We start from the raw sequence: 20,055 nt of genomic DNA, 5'->3' as shown, positions 1-20,055 counted from the left end.
CCTAACCCTCTTGCCTCTGTCTATAACTTCCTACCAATTCCCAAACAAACCAAAGATAAATTAAGCTTCATCTTAATTATACCTCTATACCAAAAAACCACCTTCTCTTTTCTTCTCTCTCTCTTTCCCTCTCCATAACAAAAACAAAAGATTATGGAAATGGTGAAAAACAAAGAAAATCACTATGATCAATACATTTTTCGATCAAAACTTCCTGATATTTACATTCCAAATCATCTTCCTCTTCATACCTATTGCTTTGAGAATATCTCTCAATTCAGTTCACGTACTTGCTTGATCAATAGTGCCACAGGTGCAACATACACTTATGCCGACGTTGAACTCACCTCCAAAAGAGTTGCTATCGGACTTTACAAAATTGGAATTCAACAAAGAGATGTTATCATGCTTTTACTTCCGAATTCGCCCGAATTCGTGTTCGCGTTTCTTGGAGCATCGTTCCGAGGAGCGATAAGCACGACGGCGAATCCGTTCTACACGCCGTCGGAGATCACAAAGCAAGCAAAAGCATCAAATGTGAAGCTTATTATTACACAATTTTGTTACGTTGATAAAATCAAGAGTTTCGCCGAGGAAAACGAGGTGAAAATTATGTGTACGGATAACTCACCACCAGAATATGGTTGTCTTAGTTTCACCAAGTTAATTACTGATCAATCAGAGGAAGATAATCATAATTATGATTATAATACCATTTTATCTGATATAGAAATCTTTCATGATGATGTCGTGGCGTTGCCTTATTCGTCGGGCACGACAGGGTTTCCAAAAGGAGTAATGTTAACACATAAAGGGCTAGTAACAAGTATAGCACAACAAGTTGATGGTGAAAACCCTAATCTTTATTTCAATAGTGAAGATGTGATTATGTGTGTTTTGCCATTGTTTCATATTTATTCACTCAATTCTGTGTTGCTTTGTGGGCTAAGAGTTGGGGCAACAATTTTGATAATGCAAAAGTTTGAGATTAAAGGATTAATGGAGCTAGTAGAGAAATATAAAGTGACAATTGCACCATTTGTGCCGCCTATAGTTTTGGCTATAGCAAAAAGTCCATTGGTCGATAAATATGATTTGTCAAGTATAAGGATGATAATGTCTGGGGCTGCACCAATGGGGAAAGAGCTTGAAGATACTGTTAGAGCTAAACTGCCAAATGCCATACTAGGACAGGTAAAGTACTACAAACTTCGCTTCTTGCATTTCTTTTTATTTTATGAATTTAGCATCCTGCCTACGTCACTATGTCTTGGGGTGCCGCCCTTCCTCGAGCCTTGCGTAAATGCGAAATGCTTAGTTCATATGGGTGTCCTTTACCGTTATATATATATATATATATGTGCTCAGTGGCGGAGCCACATACACCCAAGGGGTGTCAAACTGATACCCCTTCGTCGGAAAATTATAGTGTGTAGCTGGGTAATTATTTTTTAAATATGTATATATACTATATATTGATACCTATTGACTTCTTGGTGAGTTTATTTTCTTATATTTTGACTCCTATTAATGAAAATCCTGACTCCGCCACTGTATGTGCTGCCAATGTGGAATTGTTTGCAATATTCGTGTATTTTAATGTGCTACGGTACGTTATTTACTCTTATTTTTTTTTTTTTTTTTATGATATTAGCACTTTTGTGGTAGTTAATTTCCCAAATCTGATATGGTATGGGGACTAGATTTTAGTTGAAATTATAAATGATGATATACAAAGATGGTCCTTAATCTTTGACAAACTTGACGTTGCATATCAAAATAAAAAATTGTGCAGCGTTTGACCTTTATTAGAGATATACAATGTATAAAAAGCAACGAATAGTAAACATAATGATTTTTTAAACTTATGATATAAATATGTCATAATATTTGTTTTGTTATAAAATTTTGAAACTTATGATATTTAATATACCAAAATACTTATATGACTAAAAATTGTCATCGGAGTAAAACAAAAAAATTAAATTAATTAATTTCAAATTTAAGAAGCTGTTTTTTTTTTGGTAAACTAAAAAAAATAAAAAATAAAATAAAGCTGCTATTTCAACTCATGGTGCGCAAAGCTTCTCCGTACATTAAGATTGGCTTCGTGGATTTAAGAGTTTTGGCTTAAGGCCTATTCTCAAAATCCATATATCTACAATTGTGGGCAATATGGGCGTGATTTGATAATTTGCTAATTTGATCACTATTAGTATATAAAATATTTTCTTTCACGTTTAAATTCCAAACAATTCGGGTGTGATTTGATAATATGCTAATTTGACCACTATTAGTATATAAAATATTTTCTTTCACTTTTAAATTCCAAACAATTCGGGCGTGATTTGATAATATGCTAATTTGACCGCTATTAGTAGATAAAATATTTTCTTTCACTTTTGAATTCCAAACAATTCGATTAGGGGTCAGGACACTAAGATTTAAGATTATTTTTTCAAATTGCTCTCCATTTCTAAATTAGCTTCATCAATATTACATACCAATTAAAAGGCCTTTTCAGAAAGACCGTCTAATAATTCTCCAAAAAGGATCAATTGAAAATCTCAGAATTGTTTCTACTAGACCAACATATTTCCCTCGAAAATCAATAAATACTTCTGCTACGAGGGGGAGGGGGAGGAGGGGGTGGGGCCACGATAGCCTAGACGTAGATATGTTGACACTTGAGAACATAGGTTTGGACCCCTTTGAGCAGGAGGCAATAGCCTGATGTGACTAACATCTAGCTCGTTCTTAATTTTCACTATATTTTAGAATGACTACTAAGGGAAAAATAAAAGGACAAATATTATTAAGATGGAAGCATTGATGCAATTATATAGCCTGTTAGGCCAAATTGGAAAAATCAGTTTATTTTGATAAGTGTTTTTTTTAGAAGTACTTATGAAAAAAATACTTTTGGAGAGAAGCAGTTTGTGTTTGGCTAATCACTCTAAAAAGCACCTTTGAGCAATAATTTGTGTTTGGCCAAGCTTTTCAAAAAGTGCTTTTAAGTATCAAATTACGAATAAGGACATGAATAGATTTACTTAATAGTTAATATTATAAGTAAATAAATAATCTCAAAATATTTGTTATTACAGGCAATAATTAAATCTTTTTATTTTATTTAAGTAAAATATGAAAATAAAATTAAAAATTACTTTAATCCTTTTAATATTATTCAAATATATTAAAAATTATTCAACAAATATAAAAACCTTCACCCCTAAAGTCACTATATATATTAGAAAACTATCCTAAAAATAAGAAGAAATACTTATACATTAATATCCTAAGTATTAGATTTAACGGTTATTTAGGTGTATACTATATTTTGTTAAGGATATTTTTGGTAAGAAGAAAAGTCAAACTGTTTGTGCTTCTGCTTTTGGGAAAAGCTACCTTTTTCTGCTTCCCGGAAATTGTTTCTTCCCAAAAATATTTTTTTCCCCCAAAAAAGCTTGGCCAAACACCTTAAGTTAAGAAAAAAAAGTATTTTTGAAAAAAAAAAAGGAAGCATTTTTGACGCGGAGAAGCTTGGCTAATAGTCAAACTATTGAACGTCGATATGGCCCTCCCCTCCCTTCCAATAAATGCCTTAGTTTACTGGTGGAGTGGGGGTCCATATGACTTTTTTTTTCTTCGTTTATTGAAGATGAGAATTGAGAAGTGAACAAAAAAGAAATGATAAGCATGTTATACTACTCTATTCGTTTCAATTGATATGACTAAGCAGACAATTCTGAATAAACAAAATAAATGAAGAAACAAATGATTAAAAATAGTTGTTGCACATGAAACGTCAACTTCTTAACAAAGTAAACGGTATTTATTATGGCAGAAAAGAAGGTATTGATTAGAAGGTAACAGTAGCATGTATGTGCATGCAATTAATTAGGTTAAACTAATATTATTACTTGTTGTAATGTACAAATTAAATAGGGATATGGAATGACTGAAGCAGGTCCTGTGTTATCAATGTGTCTAGCTTTTGCAAAACAACAGTTTGAAGTCAAGTCTGGATCCTGTGGGACAGTTGTTCGGAACGCTGAGATGAAGATCGTCGACACCAACACCGGTGCGTCGCTTCCCCGGAATCATGCCGGAGAAATCTGCATTAGAGGTGATCAGATTATGAAAGGTACATTTTGTTGTTTGTGTTCGAATAAGCACTAATAAATATCAGAGACGGACCCAGGATATATATATATTAAAGAGATTTAAAAAAGTACTAAAATATGGTAGAAATGACGTCAGATAGCCATTCTAAAGGGCTGATATTTAGGAATTAGCCAATATGTCCTGAATTTTAAATTTTAAGTTTAATTTTTCGGGACAAAAATATCTTGAATTGTCCTGAAATTAAGCTTTTCATTTTAAAGTTTTAGGAAAAAATATGTAATGGCCAATCTTTAAATAGCATCCATAAGAATGGCTATTTATGTACTTCCCCCTAAAATATGGTGCTAAGGGATTAAACTACAAGACTATAATAGACTTTAGGTGTGGACTCATTGCTGCCTTTTGACCCATGTTTTATGGGCCTATAAGATTTCCTAAAGTGATTTTGGGCCAGAGGAATTAACCCAAATAACTGCTCACCTACAAGACTATATAGAAGAATTAACCCAAATAACCGCTCACCTAATTTCTTAAACTAAAAATAGCCGGCGGATGTATAACATATGTAAAATTCATATATAATATATGTATAACTGTGTATAATCAATGTATAATCTATATATATCGGCTAGAAAAAGTAAATAGTGAATCTGACCGGCTATTTATGTAATAATCCCAAGATAATATATTGGCTTCCGCACTTATTCGGCCCAAGTTTATGTCCCCAAATATGTATTTCGTTTCCAACTCTATATGTGCAAAAATTGTATAAATATGAATCTTTTTGAGGTAGTCTTTAACTTTTAACCTCCGCTTGTCTCATAGGTAGAACTTTAAAATTAAAATTTTAAGTGTTGTCCATGGGGCAACCGGGGATAAAATTTTAAGACTATCCACTTATAGGGTTATTTGTGTACTTACCCTTATATATGTGATGTAATTGAACAAAAATGGCCACTAAAAGAAATCAGAACTAATATTTGCTTTAATAATTCTTTAGAATTAGTTTCTATTTATATATTATGGATATTAAGCCTTAGCTTTTATAATCCTTAGGCTCTCACTTTATTTTGCATCATACGGCAAAAGATAATTTTTCGTACTAAAGAAAATTCAAATGATGTCCAAATTAAACTAATCTTTTTGTGGAAGATTGCAACAACGACTAATCTGCATGATCAAGTCATCAGAATTCACCATAAATTACTTAAAAGGTTATTTTTTATATACTGACAGTGTAAACACAAAGTAGGGAAAAAGTTTGCGTACACTCCCTTTTCAGACCGCACTTATGGAATCACACTGAGTATTTTATTATGTTCTGAAAATAGTGGGATTTGATTATGGACAGGATATCTGAAAAATCCAAAAGCGACAGAGGAAACAATAGACAAAGAAGGATGGTTACACACTGGTGACATTGGATACATAGATGATGATGATCAAGTGTTTATAGTAGATAGATTGAAGGAATTAATCAAATATAAAGGATATCAAGTTGCTCCTGCTGAATTAGAAGCTTTGCTAATTTCTAATCCAAACATAACTGATGCTGCTGTTGTACCGTAAGTCCCTTTATCTACTTTTACATTAGTCTGTGTCATTTTTGTTTTTGGATTTTTTGTCAATATACAAAACATATAGTACAACTCTTTAAAATTGATTTATTGAATTCACATTATACTTCAACAATTTTATTGGAAAAGTACTTAATACAAATGTCTTATGCACAGGATGAAAGATGAGGTTGCAGGAGAAGTTCCTGTTGCTTTTGTAGTGAGAGCAAATGGTAGCAAAATTTCAGAGGAAGAGATTAAAAAATATGTATCCGAACAGGTAAATATCGTGTCTTGTTTATTCTTTTTCTTTTTTGGTTTCCTACCTAGGTGTACGGTACTCGCATTAAGGATTCGGCTAATCTGAATTCGTTTAGCGTAAAGGGGAAGCATTCCCTATCGGGATTTATTTTTCATTCCCAGAGCTTAAAACCGAGACTAAAGCTAGAGGGATCTTATAGATTCCACCACAACCCTTGATAGTATATCTTATTCATTCCAAGCATAGAGGAAGAGAAGCTCGTAAAAAAAAAAAATCTTTCCTTTTGTATTTTTTCTTGAGCCAAGGATCTATTGGAAACAAGTTCTTTACCCTCACACGGTAGGGTGAGGTTTGTGTACGCACTACCCATTTCGAATCCCACTTATGGGTTGTTGTTATTGTTGTTGTTGTTGTTGTTGTTGTTGTTGTTATCCTTAATTTCCTCAAATGCAACTATATCTTTGATCTCCATATGCATAATTTACATTCTTGATTGATCATAAATAATTTAACCTGACTGAAAGGAATTTAAATATATAATTGATGCAGGTTATATTTTACAAGCGAATCAATCGAGTATTTTTCACAGAAGCAATCCCAAAAGCTCCATCAGGGAAAATACTTCGAAAAGATTTAAGAGCCAAGCTTGCGGTAGGTTTAGCTAGTTAATTAAAATATGGAAATAAATTCTTATATATAATTGTTTTACTTCATAGGAATTTGTACAATATTGAATTCTGTATGCATGCTTATTTTGTATATTGAACCAATTATGACATCACTTAATTACCTTTTTTGATCAATTATCTATGTATTTTTCGAAAATGAGTTTAAAATATGATATTTCCATAAGAAATACCTTCAGAAACTAATTTCCATAATCTTATAGTTTGTTGTGTGAATTTTAGTTTATCTTCTAGTTGCGTTAGTAACACATTATCGAGCAAATACCACTTCTCACTGGTAAATTGGGTGTAAGGGATTACATTTCCTTTAATTTTGTGGTATATATTGTTTTATATTTGTCACTTTTGGTACATTGTTTACTACTTCGCGAGCTTTTTGGTAATATATATACTAGATGAGGGATAGGCCCATGCTTGACATGGGCCCAACACTTAATTACAAAAATAATATTCTTAATTGCATTACTTCAATTATTTTGTAAAGATCATTAATGTTACTTTAAATAATATATTTAAAGATAGAAATTTCATATGTATCTTTATTCAATAAAAACTATTGTGTTTCTGAGTTAACTATATAAAGTTAAACTTATTTTGTTGGAATTAAACATCAAAGAAAACGAAATAAAATGGTACCAATATTTCATCAACTTGCTATTTCTTTTATGTTTGTGTTTTTTTTTGTTCCTCGTATTCTAATTTGAAATTTACAATATATTATTTTTAGTAAGTAATAAGTAGGCTTATTGGTAGCACAAAAATTCATAGACAACATATTTAGGTAATTTATGGGTGTGTTAAATTTAAGAAAAAAATTCCTAATTTATTTAAATCTCGTTAACTTGTGAATAACCAGAGAGTTTGCAATTTTATTCGTCGATAATTCACTTGTTAATAGTATTAAATAAGATGAGATGTCTTCTTTTAACATAAGAAAAGACATGTATTACATTAGAGGTGGACCTTAATATATAGAAACAAATATTTTGTAAAGGAGTACCAACTCCACTCTTCCTTTTTATAGAGTTTTCTCATTAATTAATTTAATTAAAGATAATTGATTGATTGCACATTCAAAATAATCACTAAAATTCAAATGGTGAAATTAATGCAGTTTGAACAGTAATATCGTGAGTTCTAATTTGAGTATGTGTTATTTCTTAATTAGAACACTCTTATATATATATATATATATATATATATATATATATATATATATATATATATATATATATATATATATATATATAAACATAAATTTACTATTAGTATTTTAAATTAAGTCGGAGCAAGTTTTTTTTTCAAATGAGAATAGCTTAATTAATAATTAATAAAAGTAACTCAATGTTTTGGTTTGAAATGGCATTGTAATATTTAAGGATTAACCTTTTGTAAAATAATTTATATTTTGCTTGGTTATAGTAGTTAATATTCGTTTATTCTTAATATCAAATATAATATTAAGACAGAAAATGTTACTCGCTTTTAAACTATAAAGCAAGAGAAAAAAAATTATTTACACAATTTAAATATTACATAATTAGTATAGTGTCTAATTAGTGTATCCATTTAAGGGAGGATTTATTTTTCAAACCTGATGTAAATTATTTTTCTTGAGCTGGGAATCTATCTAAAACAGTCCTTTTACTTTTGCGAGGTAAGCGTAAGGTCTACGTATACATTACCCTCTCCAGATCACATACTATAAAAAATATATTAGGTATGTTGTTGATCCAACGAGGAATTGGATGTGAGATTGATAAATTTAAGTGGAGTTCATATAGTCATTAATCTAAACATGTGGATAGGAACGTAAATTGGAAAATTATGGTGTGAAATAATAAATTTAAGTGGGCCCATGAATTATAATAGCTTTCAACCTTGCTGAAAGTATAAATGGCAAATTAAAGGGACCCACTGTTTCAGCATTTTGTCTAGACAGATAAATAAAGGCGAATATTTAAAGCACATTAGATCTGAATACCAAAAATACCCCAGATAGGCAAGGAGGATATAAACTGAAGTGATTTGGGCTTTTTAGTCAATTCACTTTGACCGGAAGGAGCTCCCGATCCTCCCTTATTAATAGTAGTAATATATATATATATATATATATATATATATATTTATGGATGCATGTACCGGACCTACCGTCTTCTAGCGTTAATTCCAAGTTACTGAACAATTGCAAAGACCATTGAATATAACTCAGCAAACATTTACATGCATGACAACTTCTAGAAATGTAGAGGGCAATCGGATACACTAAGACATTTCATAATTACACGTGATTTGGAGAAAGGATAATACCCTAAGGAGTGTAATATAAACATATATCTTAATATAAATATTAAAGACTAATTTTACTATTCGAACCCTTAACTTATACATCACACAAAAACAATTGTATCATTGCTCTAAACTCTCGTTCCACAACTTCTCGAAATGCGCCTAACATTAAAGTAACAACAAAGTATAGGTGTTGCAGAATCTTTGAAAGAAAAACTAAGGATGTCATATAGGCAGATTGAAATGAATGAAAATATATTCAACTAACCCCAATCCTTTTACCCATTAACATGTTAAAAAATTTCACAAAGCCTGTCTGAATTGAAATGGATCAATTTTAACTGAATCATTAACCTGTCCAAAGGTTACTGAAATATGTCGAGGATAGGCTAGTTTATAGCCATTGATTGTTCGTTTTTCTATAATTTATTTAATTATCATATTTTTTCTTTGATATGGCTTATCTAACATAGTAATTTTTTATTTAAAAAATTGATAAATTCGTATAGGTCAATTTGAATTATATTAGCCTGCCTTTTAAACAGGAAATAATCATTTACAAGGACTGCGTGTTTTAAAACAGGATCAAAGACATTTGACCTGCAAATTCGATGCATATAAAGATGACATATTTTAGTACTACACATGCATTAAAATCAAAAGAAGAGGGCCTCCGAGCAGAGCTCAACCCCTACTTAAATGTACCAAGTGGTGACACATCAGCATCCAATAGTCGACGTGTCAATATCTAGGGTCAAGTTCTAATGTCTTTGCTGTCTGCCACCTCTCTCAATTTACATTTCTCCCACTTATATTTCTTTCTTAAAATGACATATGGGAGAGATAAAGTAAATCCTTCTCTTCTTGTAACGTTGTGTTTTGCTTTGTCCTTTTCTTCTGATATATGCAGCATTTTATTTTATAACTTTCTTCTTATCTAAAGGTATCCTGGTACACAAAATATCATGCATTCATATAATGTTTGGGAATAAGCTATATTTTAAGGGATATAATGTAGACATCATATCCTAATACAAGTATTAATGACTGCTTTTACGATTCGAACCCGTGACCTATAGATCACACGAAATTAACTTTACCGATGCTCCAAGATTTTTTTTCAAAAATAAAATAAAATAATAATAATATTTACAACTTTGTTTTTCTTGCTTTATCCCTACTTTTATAGGATTGTCGTATCCACTTAGATGCAAGACTGCTTCGTCGAATATCTATAATGCCTTAATTCATTTATGTCATTATTATGTTATGCAGAGTAAAAATGAAAACAGAAAAACAAAAAAGACACTCTTTTATTGCTTAGTTCATACAAGATACCTCTATCCGAAGTTGTGTTCAACGAAATTACCTGCAATTGGATTGCGACATAGTTGTACTATTTAAAATCTTACTTTTATCATGCCGAGAAAAAAGACAGCTCGGAAAACAAACTAATATACTCTTGTTTATCTGAAAAATCGGATAAAGTTAAATTTGTGTATGGTTCTAAGGACACGTGATATAACTTGATACGAATTGTAGAGTGAAATGTAAACATCTCTATATTTGACAAATAGAATGAAATATAAGGCAGAGAAAAAGGAATATATTCATGAACAAGGCAACGTGAAAAATCCCCTTCAATGTGTTAACATCCCCCTCTTATATTAGAGGGATCCTACTTTATCTATAATAATAAAAATATATAGTGGATGACTCACGATGAATTGTCTTTTCCTCGATTTCCGTCAAGATTCTCTCCCATAGTGCGGTTGCAACGGCTCTTGTCTGCGAGCTCGATACTAGCTCGAGCTCGGTATTGGATCGAGCTCTCGACCTTGGTTCGAGCTCGATTCTGACTTGGGGTCTCGATATTCGGGGTGAGTGTTGGTCGGTCTATGCATCTTCGATAATCTCCGCTTTGCCTCGTAGTTCGATTTGGATATGAGTTCGATAACGATACCGAGCTTGTCATTGATCGGTCTTAGAGCTCAAAGCTCAACGTCCTTACTTCGGACCTCGACCCAGCTTGTCATGCAGATACCCTTTGATCGAGACATTATCGCCTCGACCAGTCCGTACGACTGACTCAATCGATTTTGACCGTACACAGATAGTCCCCTCATTTCTCGAAAAAGGATGTGGCGAGAAACGATATGATTTTCCAATAGCTGGATCAGATATATGCTGACATTTACATCGATCTCAACCATGACGTATGTGATAGCTGTCCCATCGGTTCGGTTTTACCAAGGCATTAAATGTGTGTCAGACGGTGCTCGGCCACCGCTGATATCGAACCGTCATTGCTTCAATCTATAAATAGCCTTTCCTTCCACCATTCATCACTTTTACGTCTTCAATCTTCCAAATTTTCTAAGCTCTTTTTCGTCTTTTCTGAGTTTTCTACCTGTAAATCTGTGAGTTTTACTGCAAACTCTTTCTCAAAATACCAAATACTCCCATTCTTTGTTCACAGAATTTTAAATGGCAAAAATGTCTAAAACTGTTCCGCAAAAAGAGACCGCTTCTTTATCTCGACCTGCTGGTGGCGAGGATGTGGAAGAGCCCCGCCCAGAGAAATTCGTTCCGGTAGGATGTTCGACTGTAGGTGATTTTAAAATTGAAAAGCCTTCTTCGATACTGGGTCGGTGTGAGCCGATGTCGAGGTACCAATGTTCAATTACTGAAAAAGTTCTCGATAAAGTCATACAAGAATGCAACTGGGATAATAAACTCCTTGTAATCCCATCGCCTGATGAATCAATTACTACCCACGTCGAAGGGTTCTTAAGTGTTTGCACTTATCCTTTCACGTTGGGACCTCTAGACCCTGTCATCGTTGGCTTTTGTAAGAGGTACGATGTGACCCTCAGCCAAATACACCCTTCCTTTTGGAGGATAGTGATTCTTTTTCGATTTTTCTCGAGCAAGGTCGAGGGGCGTATCTTCACCCTCGATCATCTTATGCGCCTTTTACAGTCCCCGACTTTATCGAGTAGGGTTGATCAAGCTTGCTCGCCGAGCAACCAAAGCGCCATTCTTGAGCATAGATGAGACTCAGGATCGGGGTTGGATGGCCCATTTTATTCGAATCAAAACCTCGGACTTGATCACTGCCGATGACTTGCCAATTCCCGAGAAATGGAATATGAGCCGTGAGTAAACCTTTCTCTTTGCCCGTTTTGATTTTATGATTGCCTTTTATTTTGTTGATCCATTTTTCTTTTCTTAACACAACCATAGCTCGAATGCCGGAACCGATCCCGGATCTTAAACAATGGGTCGAAAGTCTAGTGTTGTAGAGACCGTACTCCGAGCGTGCTTGGGTCGAATTATCAAAGTGTCGATGGGAGGCCCGCAGTCATGGTAAATCTTTTTGTCTCTTCATCGGTTTGTATGGTAAATCTCCCTTTTCCCTTTTGTAGGACTCGGGAAAGATGTAGTCATGAGGCCCCCATCTGGTGGCGAAGAAGTTCCTGCCCTGTAGCAGGTAAAAAAAAGGAAGAGAAAAGACGTATCGGGCTCCCCGAGCTCGGAAAAGAAGAAACCGGCTAAGTGATCTCGAAAGCCGAATGGGGGCTTTGGTGTTATGTCTTCGGAAGTGGCCCTCCATTTAAGGGACGAGCCCGAAAAAGGAGAGGAGAATTTAGCCTGCGTACGGGCTAATGTTGTGATTCAACAGTCTTCCAATTTGGTGGAAGCAAATCAGGGAACCTTGGCCATAATCCCAGAACAAGAAGAAGCCGAGATTATCCCTTCTCGAGCTAAGATAATTGAAAGGGATACCGAGGGTGGATCTTCTCGGGAAGTAGAAGATATTTCAAAGGATGAGTTTGGGATAGTTGACATTGGCGGATCCCCTCAGATTTCGAATGCCATGATTCGAAAGGCCGTCATATTGGAGGATTGGTCCTATGAGGGTATTCAGGAGTCGGCTGATATCCATGGTTTTCTGGAGGGGCTTGAGTCAGGTGCCTCGGAGGAGGTTACCGGTTTTGGTGGAATGCTGGTACCCAAAAAAGTATCGTGGTCGGGTTCTACCGAGCCTTCATCGATTCATAAGATGGTGGACCGATTTTCGGCCCCGAGTATCGATCCCGACCGAAGGCGGAAGATAGTGCTCTCCGTACTTGCGGATACCCGAATTTTTTTTCCCCTGTGGGGATTGCCAGTTACTTTCGGTCCTTGGTGACTGGAGAATATCAATCAGTGATGAATGCGGTGGGTCCCGCTTATCTCTTCAACGAGGCCCAGCATGCTTTGAATCGGGTAACTTTGATGGCGTTTTTGCCACTTCTTATACACATAGAGTTGTAGGTAATTCTAATGTTTCTCCTTTTGTTTGCAGGCTTCAGTGTTGCATCACGAGGCCTTTCTTCGAATCCGGGAGGAGCATGATGCCGAGGGTCGGAGCCTTACTAAGAAGAGTGATTCGTACAGGCTCATTTGTGAAAAACTTCGAGCAAATTTGACAGCGGCTCGGGAAGAGCATGAGGAGATGACTGAGCAGGTATTCCGAATGTTCCATGATAGTGAAGACGAAAAAGAGATAACCACTAATGATGCAATTCTGCAGGGTCGGCAGAGGATCGAGCAGATTGGACGGCTTAACTCACAGGTAGATGCGCTACTGGCCGAGGCAGAAGAATTTAAAAAGTGTATGGATATCCTTGCCTCGAAAAAAAAGAAGTCGTTCAAGCTTAGTTGGAGCTGTCTGATGCCCAGCTTAGATCTGCGAAAGAAAATGCTTCGGGGCTGATCGAAAAGATGAAAGAGCTTCAGCATCAGTTGGATTTGGCCACTTCAGATAAAGCAGATTTGGCTAAAGAACTTGAAGTGGCCAGATCTGAGGTGATCGAGGCAAATAAAAGAGCTGATGCCAAAGTGGCTCAGTTCAGGATCGATGTCGAGGTTAACCAAGCCAAAGCTGAGAGCATGGTCGAACATGCAAAATGGCAAGCTTGGAGAGAGGCTCTCGAGAAGGTCAGAGCTCAGGGCTTCGATATTGGGGCCGAGATTGAAGTCGCCAGGGCGGAGGAGAACAAAGCTCGTAGGTTGGCCTTTCCTGAGGAGGACTCCGATGACTCGGGGGAGTCTGAAGATGAGGATGATGCCGAGAATACGGCTTCCGATGAAGATTGAGTCATTTAGGGCTTTAGGTCGTTTGCTGCGTTCTTTTGATACCGCTCTCGGTTTTTGTATAAAGAATTTCCTTTTGGCAGAGTAGCCACCTCTATACAAAAGAATTGTAAATATAAATCTTTCTTCCTTTTGAAGCAAAATAGCCTTTTAAGCTAAATAGATAGTTTAAATTTTAATCTCTGTTGCCTTCGGGCCTTGTGGGTAGTCCCCTTTGCTTTATCGGGCACGAACATCCTTCAGCCTTAAATAGTCAAGTGTTCGTTTGAATTCGAAGAAATCAGTAATTTTACTCGAAGTAATGTAGCCCGTAGGCATAATGGTCGAGTGAGTGCTTGCTCGAACTCAAAATAAAAGTAGCCCGTAGGCTTAGTAGTCGAGTGAATGATTCGAACTCAATGTAATGTAGCCCGTAGGCGTAATGGTTGAGTGAATGCTTGTTCGAACTTGAAATAAATGTAGCCCGTAGGCTTAGTAGTCAAGTGAATGATTCGAACTCGATGTAATATAGCCCGTAGGCATAATGGTCGAGTGAGTGCTTGCTCGAACTCGAAATAAAAGTAGCCCGTAGGCTTAGTAGCCGAGTGAATGATTTAAACTCGATGTAATATAGCCCGTAGGCATAATAGTCGAGTGAGTGCTTGCTCGAACTCAAAATAAAAGTAGCCCATAGGCTTAGTAGTCGAGTGAATGATTCGAACTCGATGTAATGTAGCCCGGAGGCGTAATGGTCGAGTGAGTGCTTGCTCGAACTCGAAATAAAGGTAGCCCGTAGGCTTAGTAGTCGAGTGAATGATTCGAACTCAATGTAATGTAGCCCGTAGGTGTAATGGTCGAGTGAGTGCTTGCTCGAACTCGAAATAAAAGTAGCTCGTAGGCTTATAGTCGAGTGAATGATTCGAACTCGATGTAATATAGCCCATAGGCGTAATGGTCGAGTGAGTGCTTGCTCGAACTCGAAATAAAAGTAGCCTGTAGGCTTAATAGTCGAGTGAATGATTCGAACTCGATGTAATGTAGCCCGTAGGCATAATAGTCGAGTGAGTGCTTGCTCGAACTCGGAAACGTAGCCCGTAGGCTTAGTAGTCGATTGAATGATTCAAACTCGATGTAGTGTAGCCCGTAGGCATAATGGTCGAGTGAGTGATTGCTCGAACTCGAAATAAAAGTAGCCCGTAGGCTTAGTGATCGAGTGAGTGCTTGCTCGAACTCGATCCTGTTTGCATAATAAATCTTGAACATAGGATATCGGTAAAGAAGATGGCTTTCTTTGCAAGTCATTATACATGTGTTCATGATTTGCGTCAGGGCTCGGGCCAACTACATAAACATGGTTCGTTTTGACCATTTGGCTCTTACAACGTTTCCTGTCGAGACACTATTTGTCATGAAATAATGAAGTAACTTCCTTTGCACCGAACTTGATAATCATCACAGATACATTCAATGATAAAGCCCCCCAGTATACGAGGTTGATTTTAAAGAGGCCTCGGATACTCAGCGGTAGTATCGTTTTAGGCGTTACACGTTCCAATTGCTTGGTAGTTGATTGCTATTTTATCAGACCGGGTTTGGAGGATTTCCGCTATATGGTCGGTATCGATCTCTGATCAACCTTTGCTTGGTAGTTCTTTTAGTAACGGACCTAGAAATCAACTGGTCATCGTCGACTCTTATTTTGGATTGATATCGATTGTGCACATCGGTCCAAGTAATAGCTGGGTACTCGATCAGATTTTGCTTCAGCCGCCATGAAGCCATCGAGCTCCGCTCATTTAGACCTTGAGTGAAAGCTTGAACAACCCAATCATCTGTGACTTGTGGGAGATCCATTCGTTCCATTTGAAAACGAGATACGAACTCCCTTAGCATATCGTTATCCTTTTGTATTACCTTGAACAAGTCCGACTTTCTGGTTTCGACCTTTATGGCTCTGGCGTGTGCTTTTATGAAGCAATCTGCAAGCATAACAGAAGAATCAATAGAGTTAGATGGTAAATTATGATACCATACCATTGCCCCCTTTGACAGGGTTTCACCGAATTTTTTTAATAATACAGATTTGATCTCATCATCTTCCAAATCATTGCCCTTGATGGCACACGTGTAAGAAGTGACGTGCTCGTTAGGGTCGGTCGTTCCATTATTTTTGGGTATTTCGGGCATACGGAATTTTTTGGGGATTGATTTTGGGGCCGCGCTCGAGGGAAAAGGTTTTTGCACGAATATTTTGGAATCCAACCCTTTTATCATTGGTGGAGCTCCCGGGATCTGATCGACCCTAGAGTTATAAGTTTTTACTTTTTTATCATTGGCTTCGACTCGCTTTGTGAGTTCCTCGATCAATTTAGCAATTTTGGGAGTAGTCCCCGATTCTTGCTCGTTTGACTTCACTATGGCTGGCTCCGTTATGTTGGTGATTTCTTGAAGCGGATTAGGCTCCGACCTGCTTTGTACCTGAGTTTGGCTCTGCAACTGAGCTATCGCTATTTGTTGGGCTTGTAACATTTCAAAAATCATGCGCAAGCTAACGCCATTTTCCTCGACATTATGGGTATCTCGAGCTGCAGACCGAGTGCCACCATGAATGCTATTTTCTGGTTCAGCATGTAGGTTAGTCTCAATAGCTACATGCGAATTGATATCTATCGGCGCTCCGATTCGAGCTCCAATGGCGTTTACAAGTGGTCTTTCGGTACTGGGTGTCAATTTATTGTTCCCATCTTGAAGACCGGCTTCGTTGTCGATTGGTGAAGTCATTTGATTGATAGTTAGTCGTTATTAATCCGAAATCCAAGATATTTTCGGAAACAAGCACAAAACACAATGGCGTATTTTTTCAGATTCGTATCAAATAACCACTGTTATCCTTAGCCCCACGGTGAGTGCCAAACTGTTTACTCAAAAAATCGGATAGAGTTAAATTTGTGTATGGTTCTAAGAACACGTGATATAATTTGATACGAATTGTAGAGTAAAATGTAAAAATCTCTATATTTGGCAAATGGAATGAAATATAAGGCAGAGAAAAAGGAATATATTCATGAATAAGGCAACGTGAAAAATCCCCTTCAATGTGTTAAAATCCCCCTCTTATATTAGAGTGATCCTACTTTATCTATAATAATAAAAATATATAGTGGAGGACCCACGATGAATTATCTTTTCCTTGATTTCCGCCAAGATTCTCTCCCATAGTGCAGTTGCAATGGCTCTTGTCTGCGAGTTCGATACTGGCTTGAGCTCGGTATTGGATCGAGCCCTCGGCCTTGGTTCGAGCTCGATTCTGACTTGGGATCTCGATATTCGGGGTGAGTGTTGGTTGGTCTATGCATCTTCGATAATCTCCGCTTTGCCTCGTAGTTCAATTTGGATATGAGTTCGATAACAATACCGATCTTGTCATACCGAGCTTGTCATTGATCGGTCTTATAGCTCGAAGCTCGACGCCCTTACTTCGGACCTCGACCGAACTTGTCATGCACATACCCTTTGATCGAAACATTATCGTCTCGACCAGTCCGTACGATTGAGTCAATCGGTTTTGACCGTACACAATTCTGATACAAGCATCCATGACTGATTTTACGGCTCTAACGGAAACAAAGTAACTACTAGTCCAAAGCTCCCCTTCCTTCCTTTTATGTGAAAATACTATTTTTTTTCACTTTTTTCTCTAAGTGTCACATTATAAAATCTATAATGCCATGATTCAAATCGAAAATTGTTATGATAAAGATTAAAGAGATCTAGATAGTAGATTGTCTTTTAGTTTGTCGTAATCTCCTTTTGTCTGTGCTTCTAGTAAAGTTGGACATATATAAACACACATGTAATAAAGAAACTGCTCCTTTAACCTTTGGAGATTATGAGAAGCCTATCCACATTTTCACTTTCCATTGAAAAAGACAAATGAATATCTTTCTATGTTAGTTGGATCTCTGGAACAAAGGATCTTTGTATTTATATTAAATCAATATACTGTTGAAGTGCTAGGATGACAGATGTGAACTGTGAGAAGCTGAGGCTGTGGACTGAGGACTGAGTGACAGGCAGTCACTTTAGCATAGTGTTAGTTGGATATTAGAGATTAGTTATAACAGATTTAGGTGTAGGTTTGGAGCTAATTAAGTGAGATATTTTTATGTTTATATATACACGTGTATATAGCAGTAGTAAAGAATTGTAATTGATTTTTCTTTTCTCTCAATACACAAAAAATACAACTGTCCAGAAGCTTCTCTCCCTAGCCTTCGTCTTCATTCTTAGCTAATCTTAACATCCACTCAACAATGGTGAATTTAACATGGTATCAAAGCTAAAGAGAATCGATCGAAGCTGAGACTCTGGTTTGAGAGTTGTTCTATGAAATTGTTGAGAGAATTTTCAATGATTTCTTTTCTTATCCTCAAATCCCTAATTTCTGAGTAAATCTGTAATGGTTGCTTTAGACATTGATAATCCGCGACATCCGTTGTACCTACAACCTTCATATGCGCCAGGAAATGTAATAATTTCAGTCCGATTGATTGGCGGCGAGAATTATTCAGTCTATAGTAGAGAAATGAAGATCGCGTTGCGAGCTAAACGAAAATTAGAGTTTATAAATAGTACATGCCCTAAGGATCAATTTACTGATGATCTAGGTGAGGATTGGGGGCGTGTCAATACTACGGTTTTGACTTGGATCATGAACACTATGTCGCCGAAATTAGTGAATGGGATAGTCTATGCAGTAATACTCATGAGGTGTGGACTGATTTACAGGACAAAATCAATGGTTCAAGGATCTACAATTTTCATCGCAAAATTGCTGCAGTTTCTCAAGGTACGTCAAGTATTTCTGCTTATCATTCTAGACTTAAACTGTTGTCGGATGAGTATAGTGCTCTAATTTCAACTCTGCCTGTAACTCCTGAAACAAGAGAATTCATAACACACCTAAATCAACATAAGCATTTTTAGATTTTAATGGGTCTAAATGATAGCTTTAGTGCCATTAGAAGTCAGATGCTACTATTGTCCCCATCGCCAAGTGTGAGTCGTGCATATGCTATGTTAATTCATGAGGAGAGTCAAAGGAAAGTTTGTATGACCAATACACCTATGAATGAGGTGAATGATTCTACTGCTTTAATGAGTTCTAGAGATAACCCACAGAAGTTCAAGAGATATGGAAATCTATATTGCGAGTACTGTAGAACCAAAGGCCACACTAAGGATACTTGTTATAAGTTAGTGGGCTACCCACCTAGTTTTACAGGAAAGAAAGAAGCAAAAGTATAGACAAGCCAATGCAGCCATGGGTGATGGATTTCATGCAAAGGATGACATGTTTCAGGTAGCCATAACTACAGATTCTAATGTAGCAAGATAAGGAATGCACAACTATTTCACTGATGAGCAGTACTACCAGATAATGAAGCTATTGAATCAGGACAAAGGAGAAGAGTTTGCAGCAATTATGGTAGGTAACATTGATTCACAATTGACTCAAACATGTGTCATTACTTGGATAATTGATACATGGGCAATAAATCATATGACTTCAAACATTAACTTGCTGACTGATATAACTAAATTACCTAACTCCAAAGGAGGTAATGTTCATCTGCCAAATGGAAAATCAGTACCAGTTGTGTACCAAGGAAAGTGTAGTATCACAGGTGGTGAATCAATTCACAATGTTGTGTGTGTACCTGACTTCAAATACAACTTACTGTTAGTTTCAAAATTGACTAAGGAACTATTTTGCTCAGTGCTTTTCTTTCCATCATTCTGTGTATTCGAGGACCTATGCAATGGAAAAGTGAAGGGGATTGGTAAAGAAAATGGTGGTCTTTATCTGCTATTACCAGATGGATAAAGTACAAATAAGCCCAGGCAACAGATCAAAAGTTATTTGGCAGAAGATGCTACTACAGACAATAATGTGTGGCATAGAAGACTTGGACATGTACCAGCCAGAGTAATGAGGCTGCTGGCTTTCATG

At 36.3% G+C, this 20,055-nt stretch overlaps 1 protein-coding gene across 1 annotated transcript; it reads left to right on the top strand.

Annotated features, from left to right (window-relative positions):
* The first annotated feature begins 22 nt into the window (after positions 1-22).
* On the top strand, positions 23-6,771 carry LOC104107247 (4-coumarate--CoA ligase 2-like). Its single transcript, XM_009615988.4, has 5 exons — positions 23-1,194; positions 3,949-4,147; positions 5,480-5,693; positions 5,862-5,964; positions 6,496-6,771. The coding sequence occupies exons 1-5, from the start codon at positions 154-156 to the stop codon at positions 6,613-6,615; spliced, it is 1,677 nt and encodes a 558-aa protein (XP_009614283.1). The 5' UTR covers positions 23-153; the 3' UTR covers positions 6,616-6,771.
* The last annotated feature ends 13,284 nt before the right edge of the window (positions 6,772-20,055 follow it).

Source organism: Nicotiana tomentosiformis, chromosome 11 (assembly GCF_000390325.3).
Source record: "Nicotiana tomentosiformis chromosome 11, ASM39032v3, whole genome shotgun sequence".
Taxonomy (NCBI): domain Eukaryota; kingdom Viridiplantae; phylum Streptophyta; class Magnoliopsida; order Solanales; family Solanaceae; genus Nicotiana; species Nicotiana tomentosiformis.
The sequence above is the reverse complement of the archived record's forward strand: the minus strand, read 5'-3'. Positions and strand labels throughout refer to the sequence as shown.